General features: G+C 39.4%; 1 protein-coding gene and 1 pseudogene across 7 annotated transcripts in view; both read left to right on the forward strand.

The window, feature by feature from the left end:
• The window catches only part of ATP7A (ATPase copper transporting alpha), a 155,455-nt gene that overhangs the window by 107,330 nt on the left and 24,956 nt on the right, over nt 1-23,169 (forward strand). For all 7 annotated transcript variants that reach the window (XM_055337898.1, XM_055337897.1, XM_055337902.1 and 4 more), the window contains 2 exons: nt 19,088-19,282; nt 20,823-21,005. In XM_055337898.1, coding sequence (XP_055193873.1) covers nt 19,088-19,282; nt 20,823-21,005 — 378 coding nt within the window. The remainder of the gene's footprint in view (nt 1-19,087; nt 19,283-20,822; nt 21,006-23,169) is intronic.
• On the forward strand, nt 35-10,208 carry LOC129517626 (solute carrier family 2, facilitated glucose transporter member 3-like; annotated as a pseudogene).

Below are 23,169 nucleotides of genomic sequence, written 5' to 3' on the forward strand. Positions count from 1 at the left end.
ACTTTTATATTTTATACCTAGTCTCATTCCCAACATGACTTTGCTTTCTAACAGGGCTGTAGATAATATTGAGAAAAACCATGGGATCTCAGCTCTGTCATATGCCATCAGTGTGACCTTAGGTCAACTTAATTTTTTTTTCTGGATATTTTTTTATTGGAGTTCGATTTGCCAACATATATAGCATAACACCAGTGCTCATCCCATCAAGTGCCCCCTCTTAGTGCCCATCACCCAGTCACCCCAACGCCCCGCCCACCTCCCTTCCACTACCCCTTCTTCGTTTCCCAGACTTAGGTGTCTCTCATGTTCTGTCACCCCCACTGATATTTCCCAATCATTTTCTCTCCTTTCCCCTTGATTCCCTTTCACTATTTTTTATATTCCCCAAATGAATGACACCATATAATGTTTGTCCTTCTCCAATTGGCTTACTTCACTCAGCATAATACCCTCCAGTTCCAACCACGTTGAAGCAGATGGTGGGTATTTGTCATTTCTAATGGCTGAGTAATATTCCATTGTATATATAAACCACATCATCTTTACCATTCATCTTTTGATGGACACCGAGGCTCCTACCACAGTTTGGCTATTGTGAATATTGCTGCTATAAACATCGGGGTGCAGGTGTCCCGGCGTTTCATTGCATCTGTATCTTTGGGGTAAATCCCCAAAAGTGCAATTGCTGGGTTGTAGGGCAGATCTATTTTTAACTCTTTGAGGAACCTCCACACAGATTTCCAGAGTGGCTGCACCAGTTCACATTCCCACCAACAGTGCAAGAGGGTTCCCCTTTCTCCACGTCCTTTCTAACATTTGTTATTTCCTGTCTGGTTAATTTTCCCCATTCTCACTGGTGTGAGGTGGTATCTCATTGTGGTTTTGATTTGTATTTCCCTGATGGCAAGTGATGCAGAGCATTTTCTCATGTGGTGTTGGCCATGTCTATGTCTTCTCTGTGAGATTTCTGTTCATGTCTTTTGCCCATTTCATGATTGGATTGTTTGTTTCTTTGGTGTTGAGTTTAATAAGTTCTTTATAGATCTTGGAAACTAGCCCTTTATCTGATAGGTCATTTGCAAATATCTTCTCCCATTCTGTAGGTTGTCTTTGAGTTTTGTTGACTGTTTCTTTTGCTGTGCAGAAGCTTTTTATCCTGAGTAAGTCCCAATAGTTCATTTTAGCTTTTGTTTCTCTTGCCTTCATGGATGTATCTTGCAAGAAGTTGCTGAGGCCAGGTTAAAAAAGGGTGTTGCCTGTGTTCTTCTCTAGGATTTTGATGGATTCTTGTCTCACATTGAGATCTTTCATCCATTTTGAGTTTGTCTTTGTGTAAGGTGTAAGAGAATGGTCTAGTTTCATTTTTCTGCACGTGGCTGTCCAATTTTCCCAGCACCATTTATTAAAGAGACTGTCCTTTTTCCAGTGGATGGTCTTTCCTGCTTTGTCGAATATTAGTTGACCATAGAGTTGAGGGCCCATTTCTGGGTTCTGTATTATGTTCCATTTATCTGTGTGTCTGTTTTGTGCCAATACCATACTGTCTTGATGATCACAGCTTTGTAGTAAAACTTGAAATCCAGCATTGTGATGCCCCCAGGTCTGGTTTTCTTTTTCAATATTCCCCTGGCTATTCGGGGTCTTTTCTGATTCGACACAAATCTTAAGATGATTTGTTCCAACTCTCTGAAGAAAGTCCATGGTACTTGATAGGGAGTGCATTAAATGTGTAAATTGACCTGGGTAGCATTGACATTTTCAACATATTAATTCTTCCATTCCATGAGCATGGAATATTTTTCCATCTCTTTATGTCTCCCTCAATTTCTTTTAGAGGTGTTCCGTAGTTTTTAGGGTATAGATCCTTTACCTCTTTGGTTAGGTTTATTCCTAGGTATCTTATGCTTTTGGGTGAAATTGTCAATGGGATTGACTCCTTCATTTCTATTTCTTCAGTCTCATTGTTAGTGTATAGAAATGCCACTGATTTCTGGGCATTGATTTCATATCCTGCCACACGCCAAAATGCTGTCTGAGTTCTAGCAATCTTGGGGTGGAGTCTTTTGGGTTTTCTATGTAGAGTATCATGTCATCTGAAAAGAGGGAGAGTTTGACTTCTTCTTTGCCAATTTGAATGCCTTTTATTTCTTTCTGTTGCTTGATTGCTGAGGCTAGGACTTCTAGTACTCTGTTGAATAGCAGTGGTGAGAGTGGACATCCCTGTTGTGTTCCTGATCTTAGGGGAAAGGCTCCCAGTGCTTCCCCATTGAGAATGATATTTGCTGTGGGCTTTTTGTAGATGGCTTTTAAGATGCTGAGGAATGTTCCCTCTATCCCTACACTCTGAAGAGTTTTGATCAGGAATGGAGGCTGTATTTTGTCAAATGCTTTCTCTGCATCTATTGAGAGGATCCTATGGTTCTTGTTCTTTCTCTTGCTGATATGATGAATCACATTGATTGTTTTATGAGTGTTGAACCAGCCTTGCATCCTGGGGATAAATCCCACTTGGTCATGGTGAATAATATTTTTTATGTACTGTTGGATCCTATTGGCTAGTATCTTTTTTTATAAATTTATTTTTTATTGGTGTTCAATTTGCCAACTTATAGAATAAATAACACCCAGTGCTCATACCATCAAGTGCCCCACTCAGTGACCATCACCCAGTCACCCCAACCCCCCGCCCACCTCCGTTTCTACCACCCCTAGTTCGTTTCCCAGAGTTAGGAGTCTCTCATGTTCTGTCTCCCTTTCTGATATTTCCCACTCATTTTTTCTCCTTTCCCCTTTATTCCCTTTCACTATTTTTATATTCCCCAAATGAATGAGACCATATAATGTTTGTCCTTCTCCGATTGACTTTTTTCACTCAGCATAATACCCTCCAGTTCCATCCACATCGAAGCAAATGGTGGGTATGTATCGTTTCTAATGGCTGACTAATATTCCATTGTATACATAGACCACATATTCTTTATCCATTCATCTTTCGATGGACACCAAAGCTCCTACCACAGTTTGGCTTTTGTGGACATTTCTGCTGTAAACATTGGGGTGCAGGTGTCCCGGCGATTCACTGCATCTGTATTTTGGGGTAAATCCCCAGCCGTGCAATTGCTGGGTCGTAGGGCAGATCTATTTTTAACTCTTTGAGGAACCTCCACACAGATTTCCAGAGTGGCTGCACCAGTTCACATTCCCACCAAGAGTGCAAGAGGGTTCCCCTTTCTCCACATCCTTTCTAACGTTTGTTATTTCCTGTCTGGTTAATTTTCCCCATTCTCACTGGTGTGAGGTGGTATCTCATTGTGGTTTTGATTTGTATTTCCCTGAACAAGTGATGTGGAGCATTTTCTCATGTGCTTGTTGGCCATGTCTATGTCTTCCTCTGTGAGATTTCTGTTCATGTCTTTTGCCCATTTCATGATTGGATTGTTTCTCTGCTGTTGAGTTTTAATAGGTTCTTTATAGATCTTGGATACTAGCCCTTTATCTGATAGGTCATTTGCAAATATCTTCTCCCATTCTGTAGGTTGTCTTTTAGTTTTGTTGACTGTTTCTTTTGTTGTGCAAAAGCTTCTTATCTTGATGAAGTCCCAATAGTTCATTTTTGCTTTTTTTTCTCTTGTCTTGTCTAGTATCTTGTTGAAAATTTTTACATCTGTGTTCATCAGGGATATTGGTGTATAATTTTCATTTTTGGTGGGATCATTGTCTGGTTTTGGAATCAAGGCTATGCTGGCTTCATAAAACAAGGTTGGAAGTATTCCATCCCTTTCTATCTTTTGGAACATCTTTAGTAGAATAGGTATTGTTTCTTCTTCAAACGTTTGACAGAATTCCCCTGGGAAGCCATCTGGCCCTGGACTTTTTTGTCTTGGGAGGTTTTTGTTGACTGCTTCAATTTCCACCCTGGTTATTGGCCTGTTCAGGTTTTCTATTTCTTCCTGTTCCACTTTTGGTAGTTTTTTGGTTTTCCAGAAATGCATCCATTTCTTCTAGATTGCCTAATTTATTGGCGTATAGCCGCTCCTAATAGGTTTTTAAAAGTTGTTTGTATTTCCTTGGTATTGGTTGTGATCTCTCCTTTTTATTTGTGATTTTATTAATTTGAGTCTTTTTTCTTTTTAATAAGGCTGGCTAATCGTTTATCTATCTTATTAATTCTTTCAAAGAACAAACTGCTCGTTTTGTTGATCTGTTCCACAGTTCTTCTGGTCTCTATTTCATTGATTTCTGCTCGAATCTTTATTTACTCTCCTCTTCTGGTGGGTGTAGGTTTTATTTGCTGTTCTTTCTCCAGTTCCTTTAGGTGCAAGGTTAGCTTTTGTATTTGAGTTCTTTCCAGTTTTTGGATGGATGGTTGTATTGCGTTGTATTTCCCTCTCAGGACTGCTTTTCCTGTATCCCAAAGATTTTGAATGGTTGTATGTTCATTCTCATTCGTTTCCATGAATCTTTTTACTTTTACCCTAATTTCCTGGTTGACCCTTTCATCTTTTAGCAGGATGGTCTTTAACCTCCACGTTATTGAATTTCTTCCAAACTTCTTCTCATGATTGAGTTCTAGTTTCAAAGCATTATGGTCTGAAAATATGCAGGGGACAATCCCAATCTTTTGGTTTTGGTTAAGATCTGATTTGTGACCCACTATGTGGTCTATTCTGAAGAAAATTCCATGTGCACTTGAGAAGAATGTGTATTCAGTTGTGTTTGGATGTAAAGTTCTGTAATTATCTATGAAATCCATCTGGTCCAGTGTATCATTTAAAGCTCTTGTTTCTTTGGAGATGTTGTGCTTAGATCTGTCAATTACAGATAGCGCAGTGTTGGTCTCCCAGTATTAGTGTATTATTATATAAGTATTTCTTAACTTTGGTTATTAATTGATTGATAGACTTGGCAGCTGCCACATTAGGGGCATGAATATTCATGGTTGTTACTTCCTTTTGTTGGATAGATCCTTTAAGTATTATATAGTGTCCCTCTTCATCTCTTACTACCGTCTTTGGGATAAAGTTTAATTTATCTGATAAATAGGATTGCTACCCCTGCTTTCTTTTGAGGACCATTTGAATGGTAAATAGTTCTCCACCCTTTCATTTTCAGGCTGTAGGTGTCCTTAGGTCTAATATGAGTCTCTTGTAGACAACAAATAGATGGGTCTTGCTTTTTCTTTTTCTTTAAGATTTTATTTATTTTTTCATGAGATATATAGAGAGAGCGAGAGCGCGCGCGAGAGAGAGATAGGCAGAGACACAGGCAGAGGGAGATGAGATGCAGGCCCCATGCAAGTTGCCTGATATGGGACTCGATCTGGGACTCCAGGATCATGCCCTGGGCCAAAGGCAGACACTAAACTGGTGAGCCACCCAGGGATCCCTGGGTCTTTCTTTTTTATCCAGTCTGAAACCCTACCTCTTTTGATGGGATCATTAAGCCCTTTCACATTCAGAGTTACTATTGAAAGATATGAATTTAGTGTCATCATAATACCTATTCAGTCATTGTTTTTGTGGATTTTTTCTTTGGGCATCCTCTTTCTTTTACAGAGTCCCCGTTCATATTTCTTGTAGAGCTGGCTTAGTGGTCACATATTCTTTCAGTTTCTGCAGATCTTGGAAGCTCTTTATCTCTCCTATTCTAAATGAGAGCCTTGCTGGATAAAGTATTCTTGGCAGAATGTTCTTCTCATTTCCTAAATGAGAACCCTGAATATATCCTGCCAGCCTTTCCTGGCCTGCTAGTTCTCTGTGGATAGGTTTGCTGTTAATATAATAGTTTTCCCCATAAAGGTTAGGGATCTCTTGTCTCTTGCTGCTTTAAGGATCTTCTCTTTATCTTTGGAATTTGCAAGTTTCACTATTAAATGTCGAGGTGTTGAGCAGTTTTTATTGATTTTAGAGGGGGGGGGATCTCTCTATCTCCTGGATTTGAATGCCTGTTTCCGCTCCCTATGTTAGGGAAGTTCTCAGCTATGATTTGTTCAAATATGCTTTCTGTTCCTCTCTTCCTCTCAGCGCCCTCTGGAACCCCATTTAAATGTAGATTTTTCCATCTGAGGCTGTTATTTGTTTCCCTTAACCTTTCCTCATGGTCTTTTGTTTTTCTCTTTTTTCTTCAACTTCTTTCCTTGCCATCAACTTTTCTTCTATGTCACTCACTCGTTCTTCTACCTCATTAACCCTTGTCGTTAAGACTTCCAGTTCAGATTGCATCTCATTTAATTGATTTTTAATTTCACCCTGATTAGATCTAAATTCTACAGTCATGAAGTCTCTTGAATCTTTTATGCTTTTTTCCAGAGCCACCAGTAACTTTATAATTGTGCTTCTGAATTGGCTTTCTGGCATCCAATTGTAATCCAAATTCTGTAACTCTGTGGGAAAGAGTACTGTTTCTGATTCTTTCGTTTGTGCTGAGTTCTTTCTAGTAATTTTGCTTAGTGCAGAGTGGCTAAAAGCGAATTGTACCGGAGAAAGGAAGAAAAAAAAGGAGAGGGGTATTTTCTGGTTCTATATACTGTAAATCCCTTGAATTCCCCTGGAACTTTCCAGCTCTCCCCTGTCATTCTAGCTGGTCTACTGGGGAAGAGGCCTGCTGTGCTGATTCTCATGTGTGTGTGTACCTGGGATACCTGCCCCGCCCCTGCCAGGTTCAGTGCTCATTGGTAGCTGTTTATCCTGTGAGGCCCTTGTTCCCTGGTGGCCCCGCTCCATCCCAGGCACAGGGTGACATAAGGAGGAACAACAACACTGGCGGCGGCCAGCCCTCCAGCTCTGGAGTCAGCTTCTGCGGTAACTACCGCAGTCTCTCAGTCCGCCCTGGCTTAGATGCTCCTGGGGTGGGGGGAGTTGATCTGCACACCTTGGTGTGCCCGGCAGCAGGAGCATCCATCTGTCCTGGGGGAATGTAGGATCCTGGGCTGTGTCCCCTGGAGCCCTGGGATCTGGGGCCTGTGCTGCTGGAATTGTGCTCCCGTGGCTGTGGCTCCTGATGGCAGCAGGGCGCAGCCCCCTCCATCTGGAGCCGCCGCATGATCTTCTCCTGAGTCCCCGCCGAGCGTGCGCTCCAGCCCTTTACTGAGCTCTGCCCACAGTCTGTGGCTCTGTGCCCCCAGGCTCACTTCCTCTGTTAGTGACCCTGGGAACCTGGAGGCTCCACTGCCCCTCTGCGGTTCTTCCCGAGTTCCCTGCTAAGTGCCTTTCCGTCTGGGAAGAATCTGTGCATATTTTTGAAGTTCCTGTTTCTCTGGGACCAGGCTTTCCTGTCTGCGGAGGCTTTTGCTGCCCAGCCTTAGCCCAGCTCATCGTGGGGCTCCTCCCCCAATTGATTCTTTTTTATTTTTTTTCCCCCGTCTTCCTACCTTGTTAGAAGCGCTAAGTCTTCTCTCTGTAGTGTTCCAGCTGTTCTCTCTTTAAAGCTCCGGCTGAATTAATAGGTTTTCAGGATGATTTGAAATTTATGTAGGTAAGTTGGTGGGGACAGGTGACTTGGGGACCCTACTCCTCCGCCATCTTGCCCAAGGAATTGGTCAACTTAATTTCTCTCTGAGCTTCAGTTTCCTCATTTATAAAGTGAGATTCTAGTAATATCCATCCTGCATAACTTACAGTTGTGAAAGTTAAATAAGATGATATATTGGAAACACTTTGTAATTTGTTAAATGCTTTATAAATGTAATGTTAGTGCTTGTTCCTCTCTAAAGTATGGTGTTATAAAGTGTTAAAGTAGACCTGGATTGTGCCTGATATTAGAGATAGAACCTTTAAGTCACTTCTGTTATCCTCAGTTTTGTCACTTGTAATATAGAGATTGTAATACCTAAATTGCAAGATTGGAATTAGTATAGGTGAAAACATGCACATATGACATATATTAAAGCATAGTGGGATGCCTGGGTGGTTCAGTGGTTGAGCATCTGCCTTCGGCTCAGGGCGTGAGCCTGGGATCCAGGATCGAGTCCCACATCGGGCTCCTAGTGTGGAGCCTGCTTTCCCTCTGCCTGTCTCTCTGTCTCTCTCTCTCTGTGTGTGTCTCTCATGAATAAATGGATAAAATCTTTTAAAAAAGAGCATAAGCTTTCATGTCTATGAGAGTATCTTCCAGCTGTTTCTATACAGATAAATACCTCTTAGGTGAACATTAAGTTTAAGTATTTGAGAACTTTGTAAGAACCTAGCACCATAGGAACGCCTGGGTGCCTCAGTGTTTGGGCATCTGCCTTTGGCTCAGAGTGTGATACTGGAGTCCCAGGATTGAGTCCCACATCGGGCTCCTTGCATGAAGCCTGCTTCTCCCTCTGCCTGTGTGTCTCTCTCTCTCTCTCTCTCTGTGTGTCTCATGAATAAATGAATAAAATATTAAAAAAAGAACGTAGCATCATAAAGTCATTACTACTAAGAAAGTCTTTGTTGTGTTTCTTTATTTTTAAAAATGCCATGATATACACTCCTTCATGTTATTTGTTAATTAAAGAACAAGTAGAAAAATAAAGAGATAGACAGATAGATAGATAGATAGATAGATGATAAAACAATTAGAATCAGGGGAGTGAGAGTGAGATGTAGAGCCTTACTGGGGACCTGAAGAAAAACTTGCTGCCAGGAAGGACATTTTGAAGATATTATTGTCTAGAAGATGTGTCTCTGGGATCTCATTCCTAGGTATTTATTGAAGATTGGAAAAAAATTAAATCAGGGCCCTTGGAGACACAGAAGGTCATAGCACTTCTGATCTTTGCTATCTCCATTGATACAATAGACTCTTTCTAGTTTGTCTACAACTTTGGAGTCATCAGTGTTCCTGAGACAGTCATAAAGGAGTTTCTCAATTCTTTGGAAGAGAGGTTAGAAATCTCCCTCAACTCAGGGTCCTTGTCTTGTCCCTGTGGCCCTCTGGTCATTGTCTGGGCCATCTTCTCCATTAGTATTGATTGACTCCTTTTCCAATGAGCTTTTTGTCAATAGTTTTGGCAGGTGAAATTCAGTGCTTATTGTCAACCTATTGGCTGTTGCTGGTACCTGCCTTATGGGTTCCTCCAAGTTAGGAGAGTCTATTGAAATACTGACCCTGGGCCAAAGATTATTGACCAGATAATCAGATAACTGTACAGATTTTGTGTCCATGTGCATTGGAAAGGTATCTCTTACATGCTTTATGGTAGCAGATGGAGTGGGGGCCCTTTGGCATTCCTAACCAGCTGGGTATTGTTACCAGGATTCTGGTGGCTCAGATTTTTGTTCTGAAAGTCATCTTGGTGACTGAAGAGCTTTGGCCCATGCTATTGGGCTTCACCATCATTCTAGCTGTCCTGCAAATTAGCCCTTCCATTTTGCCCTGAATGTCCTAGATTCTTGGCCATTAACAGAAAGGGAGAGGTGAGTGCTAAGGAGATCTTCTAGTGATCACGGGGCACCCAGGATGTGACTCAGACAAGACATTGGGGAAATGAAAGATGAGAGTGCTAGAATGGCACAAGAAAAACAGGTCACTGTACTGGAGCTCTTCAGAAGTACTCAGCTACTGACAGTGTATCATCATTTTCACCATGCTCCAGCTCTCCTAGCAGCTCTCTGGAATCAGTGCTGTGTTCTGTTACTCAATAGGAATCTTCAAAGATGCAGGTGTTGGGAAGCCATTGGTGTGGGTGTGGTTAATAGTGTCTTCACTGTAGTATCTTTGTTTTTGGTGGAAAGAACAGGGAGGAAGACTCTAATCTGATTGGTTTTGGAGGGATGGATTTTTATTCCATCCTCATGACTATTTCATTGTTATTAAAGGACAAGTATAACTGAAAGAGCTTTGTCTGTATTGCAGTTGTCTTGGTCTTCATGCACTTTTTTGAAATGGACCCAGGCTCTATTCCATGGTTTATTGTGCCCAAACTCTTTAACCAGGGACCCCATCCAGGTGCAATGACAGAGACTGGTTGTTCCAACTGGACCTCCAACTTTTTGACTGGGCAACTCTTCCCCCTCAGCTGCATTCTGTTTAGGAGCCTACATTTTTCATTTTTATTGTCTTTACTGGCTTGCTTGGTATCTTCTTGGTCTTCCATCCCTGAGACCCACAGCAGGACTTTTGAGGAAATTACATGAGCCTTTGAAGGGCAGGTTAAAGAGGCCAGTAGAGCTGACAAAGGCCCCATTGTGGAGATAAACAGCATCCAACCTGTTAAGGAGACTACCACCAAGGTCTAAGCCATGCGTCCTTCCTGCCTACCTAACCAACACAAAAAAGCAACCTCTCCCTGAATGAATGAGAGAGAGAGAGAGAGAGACCTCATCAGATTGTTACCCAGGACTGTTTCTGAATGCTGCTATTTGATTTCTTTCTCTCAACACACTTCATGAGCACTCAGAGGAACCCAATACTAGAGTTAGTTGGACCTTCAATGGTTTTTTAAACATTTTATTTCTTGGACATTCTCTTCTGTTTAGGAGAGACCAAGTGAACATTCCTTCATTTCAAGAAGAATTGATTGCTTGACATATGACAGCTTTGCCAGCTTTTCCTCCCTTGGGTTCTAATATTACCTCACAAGGACATATAGGAGTATAAGAGTTAGGTGTAGTTTCCCCTACCCCAGACTTAACAGGAAGCAGATCTACATGAGTGTGGAGGGTAGAGAGGGAATAAATGAGAGCACCTTCCTCACTTCCATACAGCTCTGGAGAGAGAATTAACTTGAGTTTTATTTATTTTATCTTCTGGTTTTATTACATAAGTATTTATATATTTATAGTTCTTTAAGTATAAAGCAATTTTACCAAATAATGAGAACATAAGGAAATTGAGGTTAGAGGAAAGTGCATAAAGAGAGGTTATAGGGTAGAAGATTTGATACTGGAAAAGTCAAGGTGCAATAAGAAGACAAGACTTTAGAGAGAAATGTAAAGTGTTATTGAAGCATACATATGTGGATTGTAAGGTTTGCACGTTGCCTCTTAACAATTTCTTTCAGGTGGAAACTCAAGTTTAACTTCTTAGAAAGTCATGTGCCTATATTAAGAAGCTGCTGGTTTCCTTTGGAACTTCTTTCTTTGTTGAAGATTATATGCAGTATTACTTGAAATCTAGGATGATTACTAAAATAGGCATTTTAACTGTTGGTGGGAATATGAACTGGTACAATAACTCTGGAAAACTGTGTGGAGATTTCTCAAAGAGTTAAAAATAGAGCTACCCTACGACCCAGCAATTGCACTGCTGGGGATTTACCCCAAAGATACAGATACAATGAAAGACTGAGATGCCTGCACCCCAATGTTTATAGCAGCAATGTCCACGGTGGCCAAACTGTGGAAGGAGCCTCAGTGTCCATCAAAAGATGAATGGATAAAGAAGATGTGGTCTATGTATACAATGAAATATTACTCAGCCATTAGAAATGATGAATATCCACCATTTGCTTCAACATGGATAGAACTGCAGGGTGTTACGCTGAGTGAAGTAAGTCAATCCAAGAAGAACAAACATTATGTGGTTTTATTCATATGGGGAATATAAAAAATAGTGAAAGGGAATAAAGGGGAAAGGAGAGAAAATGAGTGGGAAATATCAGAGAAGGTGACAGAACATGAGAGACTCCTAACTCCGGGAAACGAACAAGGGGTAGTGGAAGGGGAGGTGGATGGGGGAATGGGGTGACTGGGTGATGGGCACTGCGGGGGCACTTGACAGGATGAGCACTGAGTGTTATACTATATGTTGGTAAATCGAACTCCAATAAAAATATACAAAAGAAAAAAATAGGCATCGTAATTAATGATAGTTGATGGATTCTAATTTTGGATGGAGTACAGAGAAGGGAAGATTAATTCTAGAAATCCTTTCTCCCTTTACTGAACCAAACAAGTTTTTCCCCATGTAGCAGTCTCACTTCTTTTTTTAAAAAGTACTCCTAACCAGCCATCTGGTGAGGGAGCCTTCCCAATGAGCAACCAAATTTTGGTTTTTAGGAAATTTTAGCTGTTGATTTTTATTTTTTTGAAAGTTTTAATTTGGGGGATCCCTGGGTGGCGCAGCGGTTTGGCGCCTGCCTTTGGCTCAGGGCGCGATCCTGGAGACCCGGGATCGAATCCCATGTCGGGCTCCCGGTGCATGGAGCCTGCTTCTCCCTCTGCCTGTGTCTCTGCCTCTCTCTCTCTCTCTCTCTCCCTCTGTGACTATCATAAATAAATAATTTAAAAAAAAAAAAAAAAAAAAAAAGAAAGTTTTAATTTTAATTCCAGCTAGTTAACATACAGTGTTATATTAGTTTCAGGTGTACAATACAATGTTTCAGTAATTCCATATATCACCCAGTGCTCATCATGACAAATTAACTCCTTAATCCCTATCACTTATTTAACTCATCCCTCCATCACCTCCCCTCTGGTAAGTGTCAGTTTATTCTCCGTAGTTAAGAGTCTGTTTCTTGGTTTGTCTGTCTCTTTCTCTCTCTCTCTCTAGTTTTTTTACTCTTTGTTTTAGTTCTTAAATTCTACCTATGAGTGAAATTATATGGTATTTGTCTTTTTCTGACTGACTTATTTTGCTTACCATCATACTGTCTAACTCCATCCATGTGGTTGCAAATGGCAAGATTTTATTCTTTTTTATGGCTGAGTAATATTCCACCTTGGCTATTATAAATAATGCTGCCGTAAACATAGGGGTGCATGTATTCCTTTGAATTAGTGTTTTTGTATTCTTTGTGTAAATACTCAGTAGTATGCTGGATTGAAGGGTAGTTCTGTTTTTAACTTTTTAGGAACTTCCATACTGTTTTCCAGAGTCACTGCACCAGTTCTCACCAATGGTATAAGAGGGGTTGTTTTTTTTCCACAAACTCACAAATACCTGTTATATCTTGTGTTGTTGATTTTAGCCATTCTGACAGGTATGAGGTGATATATCATTGTGGTTTTGATTTGCATTTCCCTGTTGATGAGTAATGTTGAGCATCTTTTCATGCGTCTGTTGGCCATCTGGATATCTCCTTTGGAGAAATGTCTGTTCATGTCTTCTGCTTATTTCTTGACCGGATTTTTTTGAGGTGTTGAGTATAAGTTCTTTATATAATTTGGATACTAACCCTTCATCAGTATGTTGTTTGCAAATATCTTCTTCCATTCCATAGGTTGCCTTTTAGTTTTGTTGACTGTTTCCTGTGCTGTGCAGAAGCTTTGTATCTTGATGAAGTCCCAATAGTTCATTTTTGCTTTTATTTCTGTTGCCTTTGGAGACATATCTAGCAAGAAGTTGCTGCAGCCGAGATCAAAAAGGTTGCTGCCGGTGTTGTCATCTAGGATTTTGATAGTTTCCTGTCTCATATTTAGGTCTTTTGCCCATTTTGAATTTATTTATTTGTATGGTGTAAGAAAGTGGTCTAGTTTCCTCATTGTGCATGTAGTTGTCCAGTTTTCCCAATACCATTTGTTAAGAGACTGTCTTTTTCCCATTGGATATTTTTTCCTACTTTGTTGAAGATTGATTGACCATATAATTGTGGGTTTATTTCTGGGTTTTCTATTCTGTTCTATTGGCCTATGTATTTTTATGCCATTATAATTGTTTTCATTCCTACAGCTTTGTAATATAACTTGAAGTCTGGAATTGTGACACCTGCAGCTTTGCTTTGTTCTTTCAAGATTGCTTTTGTGGGTCTATATAAATTTTAGGATTGTTCTAGTTCTGTGAAAAATGCTGTTGGTATTTTTTTAAAGATTTTGTTTATTCATGAGAGAGAGAGAGAGGCAGAGACACAGGCAGAGGGAGAAGCAGACCTCATGCAGGGAGCCCAACGCGGGACTCTATCCTGGGTCTTCAGGATCATGCCCTGGGCCAAAGGCAGATGCTCAACCACTGAGCCACCCAGGTGTCCCTGCTGTTGGTATTTTGATAAGGATTACATTAAATGTTTATATTGCTTTGGGTAGTATAGACTTTTTAAAAAGACTTATTTTCAAGACAGAGAGAGCAAGCATGAGCTGGGGGAGGGGCAGAGGGAGAGGGAGAGAATCCTCAAGCAAATTCCCTGCTGAACATGGAGCTCAACACAGGGCTTGATCCCAGGACCCTGAGATCATGACCTGAGCTGAAATCAAGAGTTAGCCACCCAACCAACTGAGCCATCCAGGTGCCCAAGGCAGTATAGACATTTTAATAATATTTGTTCTTCCATTCCATGAGCATGGCATATTTTTCCATTTCTTTGTGTCATCTTCAATTTTTTTCATCAGTGTTTTAGTTTTCGTAGTACAGGCCTTTCGTTTCTTTAGTTAGATTTATTCCTGGGTATCCTCTTATTATTTTTTTAAAGCAGTTCTTTTCTTAAAATTTATTTATTTATTTATTTATTTATTTATTTATTTATTTATTTGAGAGAGAGAGAGAGAGAGAGGCAGGCAGGCAGAGACACAGGCAGAGGGAGAAGCAGGCTCCATGCAGGGAGCCTGATGTGGGACTCGATCCCAGGACTCCAGGATCACGCCCTGGGCCAAAGGCAGGCGCTAAACCACTGAGCCACCCAGGGATCCCCAGCTATCTTATTATTAAGGTGAAATTATAAATGGGATTATTTTCTTAATTTCTCTTTCTCCTGCTTCATTATTGGTGTATCCAAATGCAACAGATTTCAGTAGATTGATTTTTGTATCCTGCTACTTTACTGAGTTTAGTTTTTTTGGTGGAACCTTTCAGGTTTTCTATATATAATATCATGTAATATGCAAATAGTAAAAGTTTTACTTCTTACTGATTTAGATTTTGCCTTTTATTTATTTTTGATTATTGCTGTCTGATTGCTGTGGCTAGGACTTCTAGTACTATGTTGAATAAAAATGGTTAGGGTGGACATCTTTGTTCTGTTCCCAACCTTAGAGGAAAAGCTCTCTGTTTTTCTCTAGGATGATGTTAACTATGGGTTTTTCATAAATGGCCTTTATTATGTTAGCTATATTCTCTTCAAACCTACTTTGTTGAGTGTTTTTATCATGAATGGATTGTTGTACTTTGTCAAATGCTTTTTCTGCATCTATTGAAATGATCGCATGATTTTTATCCTTTCTCTTATTGATATGGATTTTTATTTTGCTTTAAGCCATAGCTTTAAAAGAATTCAGAGGGGGCATCCCGGGTGGCTCAGCGGTTTAGTGCCACCTTCAGCCTAGGGTGTGATCCTGGAGATGAGGGATCGAGTCCCACATCAGGCTCCTTGCGAGGAGCCTGCTTCTCCCTCTGCCTGTGTTTCTTGCCTCTCTCTCTGTGTGTGTCTTTCATGAATAAATAAATAAAAATATTAAGAAAAAAATGTTAAAGAAAATAAAAAGAATTCAGAGGAGAATGTTCATAGGTAACTTTGAATTTGTAACCTCAGCAATGGAAAAGGATTTTTCCTGAACAATTATTATCTTGTTGATGTATGTTGTTGCTTTAGCATCACCATAGGCTTGTTCATCCATTACCATGTCATGTTACCCTTATTACCACACTTCCACTGTATTAGGTCAAGTACCCTTTTAGGGGTCCATATGTTTGAGATAGTATGAGTAAACGTGCAGTGTAGCCTGCACTTAAGAGAGTATGAATTTATATGCACTGTTACTTTGCTCTAGTTGGAAGTAGTTTATCAGTAGCTTGTTTCCTCTATGTTCCTACAGCCCCTTTTTTAAATATATTTTTTAAATAATAAATTTATTTTTTATTGGTGTTCAATTTGCCAACATACAGAATAACACCCAGTGCTCATCCTGTCAAGTGCCCTCCTCAGTGCCCATCACCCATTCACCCCCACCCCCCACCCACCTCCCCTTCCACCACCCCTGGTTCGTTTCCCAGAGTTACCAGTCTTCATGTTCTGTCTCCCTTTCTGATATTTCCTACCCATTTCTTCTCTCTTCCCTTATATTCCCTTTCACTATTATTTATATTCCCCAAATGAATGGGACCATATAATGTTTGTCCTTCTCCGATTGACTTTTTTCACTCAGCATAATACCCTCCAGTTCCATCCACGTCGAAGCAAATGGTAGGTATTTGTCATTTCTAATGGCTGAGTAATATTCCATTGTATACATAAACCACATCTTCTTTATCCATTCGTCTTTCGATGGACACCGAGGCTCCTTCCACAGTTTGGCTATTGTGGACATTGCTGCTATAAACATCGGGGTGCAGGTGTCCCGGCGTTTCTTTGCATCTGCATCTTTGGGGTAAATCCCCAACAGTGCAATTGCTGGGTTGTAGGGCAGATCTATTTTTAACTCTTTGAGGAACCTCCACACAGTTTTCCAGAGTGGCTGTACCAGTTCACATTCCCACCAACAGTGTAAGAGGGTTCCCTTTTCTCCGCATCCTCTCCAACATTTGTGGTATCCTGCCTTGTTAATGTTCACCATTCTCACTGGTGTGAGATGGTATCTCATTGTGGTTTTGATTTGTATTTCCCTGATGGCAAGTGATGCAGAGCATTTTCTCATGTGCGTGTTGGCCATGTCTATGTCTTCCTCTGTGAGATTTCTGTTCATGTCTCTTGCCCATTTCATGATTGGATTGTTTGTTTCTTTGGTGTTGAGTTTAATAAGTTCTTTATAGATCTTGGAAACTAGCCCTTTATCTGATAGGTCATTTGCAAATATCTTCTCCCATTCTGTAGGTTGTCTTTGAGTTTTGTTGACTGTATCCTTTGCTGTGCAAAAGCTTCGCATCTTGATGAAGTCCCAATAGTTCATTTTTGCTTTTGTTTCTTTTGCTTTCGTGGATCTATCTTGCAAGAAGTTACTGTGGCCGAGTTCAAAAGGGGTGTTGCCTGTGTTCTCCTCTAGGATTTTGATGGAATCTTGTCTCACATTTAGATCTTTCATCCATTTTGAGTTTCTCTTTGTGTATGGTGCAAGAGAGTGGTCTAGTTTCATTCTTCTGCATGTGGATGTCCAATTTTCCCAGCACCATTTATTGAAGAGACTGTCTTTCTTCCAATGGATAGTCTTTCCTCCTTTATCGAATGTTAGTTGACCATAAAGTTCAGGGTCCACTTCTGGATTCTGTATTCTGTTCCAATGATCTATGTGTCTGTTTTTGTGCCAGTACCACACTGTTTTGATGACCACAGCTTGTTTTGATGACCACAGCTTCCTACAGCCCCTTTTTGGATAGAATGTGTTAAACCTGTCTCTGTGTATAAATAACACTGCCTCTACTTTGTGGAATTGCATCTGTGCTTTTTTCCAAAACTTTAGTGTTCCATCTCATCTGGCTACTTTTCCTTGGTGCGTTGGGGAAGAACTCCTTAAATCTTGGGTTCAGGGAGGAGGGACTCTGTCTCACTCTAGACTCAGACAGTGGAAATCGGAAAGAAGAGTGTGAGATCAGGACATGTGGCTTCTTGGGAGCAATGGAGGGGAGTGGTGGGAGAGAAGAGGGGATAAAAAACAAACTGAAGACTTTTAACTCTGGAACATTTCAGAGAGTTAGATGAGGTGGAGGGATTTACTCTTGCCACAGATGACAGACACCTCCACAAATCATCTAGTTTCCTGCTATTTTTTTTAAATGGAAATTGGGCCCCATGATAGTTACTGTCTCTTCCCCTTTTCATATGTTACTTGATCTCCCTTTCTCTCCTTGGTGCTTAGGCTCTTCAGGGCCTTTAGCGAAACCCTTACCTATGCCAGTATTTTAGTTACCAGTTCTCACTGTTCCCTCTGGTTGTTGAAGCTTGGGACAAAAACTCACAGAGCTATGGAATGGGGCTTTGTTGGGACAGGTGACTTCTAATCTCATCTGTGCTTCTGGCTCCTCAAACACAGTGGGTTGGCTGTAATGCAGGGTGGAACTTTTCCCATTTCTCAGTGACCAGATTGTGAATATTTCCAAATGGATTTCCTATTATACTATTACTGTGGTTCTGAATGTAAAAAAGAAATAGAACAGGTTGAATAATAAAAACTACATGTCTACTTCATGATATATGCTCATTAGTTTAATTTTTTAAATGATTCACATTGGTTAATTACACATTGAACAAGAAGATTGCTGAGTATTTTGGAATGTGTATCCCTTAGGAATTTTTCTCATGAGTTCAAGGGGGTCTAGGAGATTTCCCCTAATGCTGTCGATTGTATTTACTCACACAAGCAAATATTCAATGTCACTAAGAGCTATACTACCTGATATATTCAGTTCACACTGTTATGTTCAAGAAAATTTTACTGAAATAGGATTAAGCTTCCTTTGCATGCTGGGTGATTTTTCCATTGTCTTTAAAGTATAGTGTGAAAGGCAGATTTATGGTCTTAGTATGTAGAGATTCAGAATTCTTTTTGTTCAGGATCAGATTTGCTAAGAATTAGGTCCCATGTTTGCAGCTATTTTTGAAAATCTCCAATAAAAGCAATTATTCTCAATATAGAGGGAAAAAGGTGACTTTTGTTCTTTAGATTTTTTTAAAGATTTTATTTATTTATTCATGAGAGACACAGAGAGAGACAGGGAGAGGCAGAGACACAGGCAGAGGCAGAAGCAGGCTCCATGCAGGGAGCCCGACATGGGACTCGATCCCGGGTCTCCAGGATCAGGCCCTGGGCTGAAGGCGGTGCTAAACCACTGAACCACTGGGGTTGCCCATGTTCTTTAGATTTTTTTAAAATGTTTTATTTATTAATGAGACACACACAGAGAGAGGCATAGACACAGGCAAAGGGAGAAGCAGGCTCCCTCCAGGGAGTCCAGTGCGGGACTCGATCCCAGGAATCTGGGATCATGCCCTTAGCTGAAGGCAGACGCTCAACCACTGAGTCACCCAGGTGTTTTCATGTTCTTTAGATTAACTGTGTAGTTTGTAACTCAGGAATCAGCAAAATTGAATTTTTAATTTTAGGACTATGACTTGTTTACCAGTAATGTCACAATTTCTTATATTCCTACAAGAAAAAAAAAGTGTTTTCTTACTAGTAACTGAAATGTATATGTTGGCAGCTAAGTAGGTTATGTGTGACTTGAAAAATGTGGTTTTATTTAAATAGAGTTAAGCTTTGTTCCTTTTGTTTTATACAGCTCTAGATCAATAACCAAAATTCATGCCTTTCTTCTAAAGGGATATAACAGAAGTATCTCCCGAACAGAAACGATAATACGCTTTGCTTTCCAAGCGTCTATCACAGTTCTGTGCATTGCATGCCCCTGTTCACTGGGACTAGCCACTCCAACTGCTGTGATGGTGGGTACAGGAGTAGGCGCTCAAAATGGCATACTAATCAAAGGTGGCGAGCCATTGGAGATGGCTCATAAGGTAAGATAGTCTCCAGAACTGTTCCATCCAAACTGGCAGTAGAACCCCTTTTGAGAAACAGAATCTAAAATTATTTCCACATGGTCCAGAAGCTTCTTCTCATGGTCCCATGAGCTGCTTCTGGGACTGTCTTGAGGGTTGAGGTAGGAAAGGTGTTTTTTTGGTTCTGTTCTGGATTGGTCTTAGTTCTGTAAGATCTCTAAAACTACTACAGGTCTTCTTTCTTAGAGCAGACCCTGATGTGAAAAACTTGGGAGTCCTATTTCAGCTTAGATTAAAAATGTCTTTAGATAAGGATGATAGAAGGCATATTTGCCCTGGAAAAATGCAAGTCTTTGCTTGTGTTCTTCAAGGTAAGATAGTGCTTATAGTAGTAACATTGTAGTTTCTTTGCCTTTGCCACTAGCTGACAGTTTGCAGCTATGACTTCAGAAATATAATCTTATCCCTCATCTCTCTCATATTAGGATTTCCACAACAATTTCAATCAAGGCTGCTTGACTTCAACTAAAACCGTATTCCTTCTAATATGTTCTTATTATGGGGATGTAAACTATATACAGATGCATGTAGTAAACACAGAACACAGCTTACAACAGACTTGGAACCTCATATAACCAGTGAATACAAGCTGTTAGTTTTTATAGTGATTTTTTATTTACTTTGATATAATTTCAAACTTAAGAATTGAAAGAACAGTATAAAGAAATCTTGTATTCCGTTTACTGCAGATGTCAGGCTCCTTTCCTAAGAACAAGGACATTCTCTTACATAATCATAATATAGAGATCAAAATCAAGAAGTTGACATTGCTATAATACTGTTATCTAACCTTTAGTCCACATTCCAGTTTCCTCAGCTGTTTCCATAATACTCTTTATAGCTATTTCTTATTATGTTCAGATTTATGCTTTGTATTTAGTTCTTTCTCTTTTCATCCTGCTTCCTCAAGCTATTCAGTTTTCAAGGTTCATATTCCAAATTTACTGTGGAGTGACTGTGTTCTCTAATTCCAGATTCTTCCTTTTAAGGAAGTCTGGGCTCAGTTGCCCTCATGGGTTCACTGAGCTGTCTCTTCTCAGACCAGGCTTCTCATCTAGACCCAATAAAGTCATAGCAAGCCAGCAGGTCTTATTTGGTGCTTACAGTTACCTTTCTTTTATAATCATATGCCTACTGCCCAGATTTCCACTCCAGTTCTGGAACTGGTTAGTATTGAAAGCCTTTCTCTTTCCCTGGAGGCAGAGTCATCTCTTCTTTACTTACTAATAGTCAACAATTAACAATTAGTTCTAGTTGTTTAACATATATTCACAGTATGGTTAAACATTTGCAAGGGAGGGTTATTAGATATAAATAAGAGTATTTTTTTCCTTATTCTCCATTACTTTTGCTCACTCAAAGACAGTTCAACTCCAATTAAGTGAAAGGTTAATTTATTAAGAAACAAAATAGTCATATGGTAAAATAAACCTTTTTCTTATTTTTGGGAAAGTGATATTAAGTCATATAGGTACAGTGTATTTTAATTTTCTTACAGGTGAAGGTAGTGGTATTTGATAAGACTGGAACCATTACCCATGGAACCCCAGTAGTGAATCAAGTAAAGATTCTAGTGGAAAGTAACAGAATATCACGCAATAAGATCCTGGCCATCGTGGGGACTGCTGAAAGTAATAGTGAACACCCTCTAGGAGCAGCCATAACCAAATACTGCAAACAGGTACAATTTTTCCTTTATTTATTAGTGTAGTTGTCCTCTACAAAAATTATACAGACCAAATCTAAACTAGTGTTTGACTATGATTTACATATATAGTTGGTAGGAGGCTAGAAAGACTTCTATTTTCTCATTTTATTTTATAATATGTGTTAGTTTCTTCATACAGAAGACTATAAAGATGGAAAAGGAAATTATAATTTTATCACACAGATGACCCCTGTTGACTAAAAAATTAAAATATAGTACCTATTTATGGTAGGAAAATTCAGAGAGTTCAGAGAGTTTCATAATGAAAAAGGATAGCCTCATTCCCTGCCCTCTTTTATAATTCTTCTTTCCAAAGTTTAGCAAGTGTTAATTCATTAGCAGTCTTTTAAAATACAGTGGTCTTGGGATCCCTGGGTGGCTCAGCAGTTTAGCGCCTGCCTTCAGCCTGGGGCGTGAGCCTAGAGAGTCCCAGGATCAAGTCCCACATCGGGCTCCTTGCATGGAGCCTGCTTCTCCCTCTGCCTGTGTCTCTGCTTCTCTCCCTCTCTCTATTGTCTCTCATGAATAAATAAATAAAAATCTTTAAAAAATAAAATAAGATAAAATACAGTGGTCTCCCGTTATCTACAGGGAATCCAGGACCCAATTGGATGCTTGAAACTGCAGAGTGCTGAACCCCAAATATACTGTGTTTCCTCCTATACATACATACTTATGATAAAGTTTAATTTATAAATTATTCACAGTAAGAGATTAATAAGAATAATAATAAAATAGAATAATTATAACAACATACAGTAATAAAAGTTATGTGAATGTAGTCTCTCTCTCTCCCTCAAAATTACTTTTTGTACTATACTAATCCTTCTTAGGATGATGTGAGATGGTAAAATGCCTGAGTGACGAGTTTAAATGAGATGAATGATGTCGGCATTGTGACATAGCATTAGGCTACAATTGACCTTCTGTCACAATGTCAGAAAGAGGATAATCTGCTTCCAGACCATAACTATGCAGCTTTATTGAGATACAATTCACATACTATAAAGTTCATTGTAAATTGTATAATTCAGTAAATTTTAGTATAGTCTCAAAAGTGTGCATTTGTTAACCATTTTTAATGCATATCTGAAAATATATGCATTTATTACTTTTTAGACTTTATGTAGAAAGGTCACACTGTGACCAATCTTTGGTACCTTGTTTTATTTTATTGAATGATTTTTCCATATTAGGACATATAGATCTGCCTCATTATGTTTAATGGCTATATTGTATTCTACTGTATGATTGGTTTTTTGTCTTTTATAATGTACAGTTAATGTTCTTGTCAGCTTTTGCAAGTTTATCTTTATGTTAAATGCATGAGTGCAATTGCTAGATCAAAGGATACATGCAGTTAAATTTTGATGAATACGACCATTGCCCACATAGCAAATATTACCGATACCCACATGAAGGGTTGTACCAGTTTATACTTTCACCAAAAGTTATTAGTGCTCATTTCCCCACATTCTTACTTTATTTTTTCCAATTTAATAAATAAAAAATATTTACTCATTGGTGGTTTGCTTTGTATTTACATAACTATGTAAATAGGCTGAGCATCTTTTCAATGGCTATTTGAATTTCTTTCTGCTTGTATCCTTTGCCTGTTTTTTTCATAGGATTATTTATCTTTTTATCATTGATTTGTATAAGTTCTTTGTAAATTATCTCATAATTTTACAGTTATGATATGGCAATTCCTATCACTGGTGTTCTTTCCTTTTTACCAATTTACTATTACTGACCTGGCTTCTTTACACCCAAACCAAACAACAGAGAGGATGAAGATATAAAGAGCCAGGAAACAATGATGGCCACCAAAATTCTTTGGCTTACTAAGGACACAGAATCATACTAGAGAGGCATTCTGGTAACTAAAGGCCCTGTTCTTTGTTACCCTTTGCCCTGTACTGAATAGAAAATCTGACTTGACAACAGAATTAAAAATTTAACTTGTAATTCTCTACTGGAAAGGGCAGAGAATATTGGTAAATCTTACCTGTTTTCTTTCTCTAAACTTGGTATACATTTTAGAGAGTGGGATTAAAATAAACAATTATGATATTTTGTTCTAAACGTTTAGAATTAACTGGGCATGTGGCATGTGTCTAAACATTTAGAATTAACC

This window comes from Nyctereutes procyonoides, unplaced genomic scaffold, assembly GCF_905146905.1.
Source record: "Nyctereutes procyonoides isolate TBG_1078 unplaced genomic scaffold, NYPRO_anot_genome, whole genome shotgun sequence".
Classification (NCBI taxonomy): Eukaryota; Metazoa; Chordata; class Mammalia; order Carnivora; family Canidae; genus Nyctereutes; species Nyctereutes procyonoides.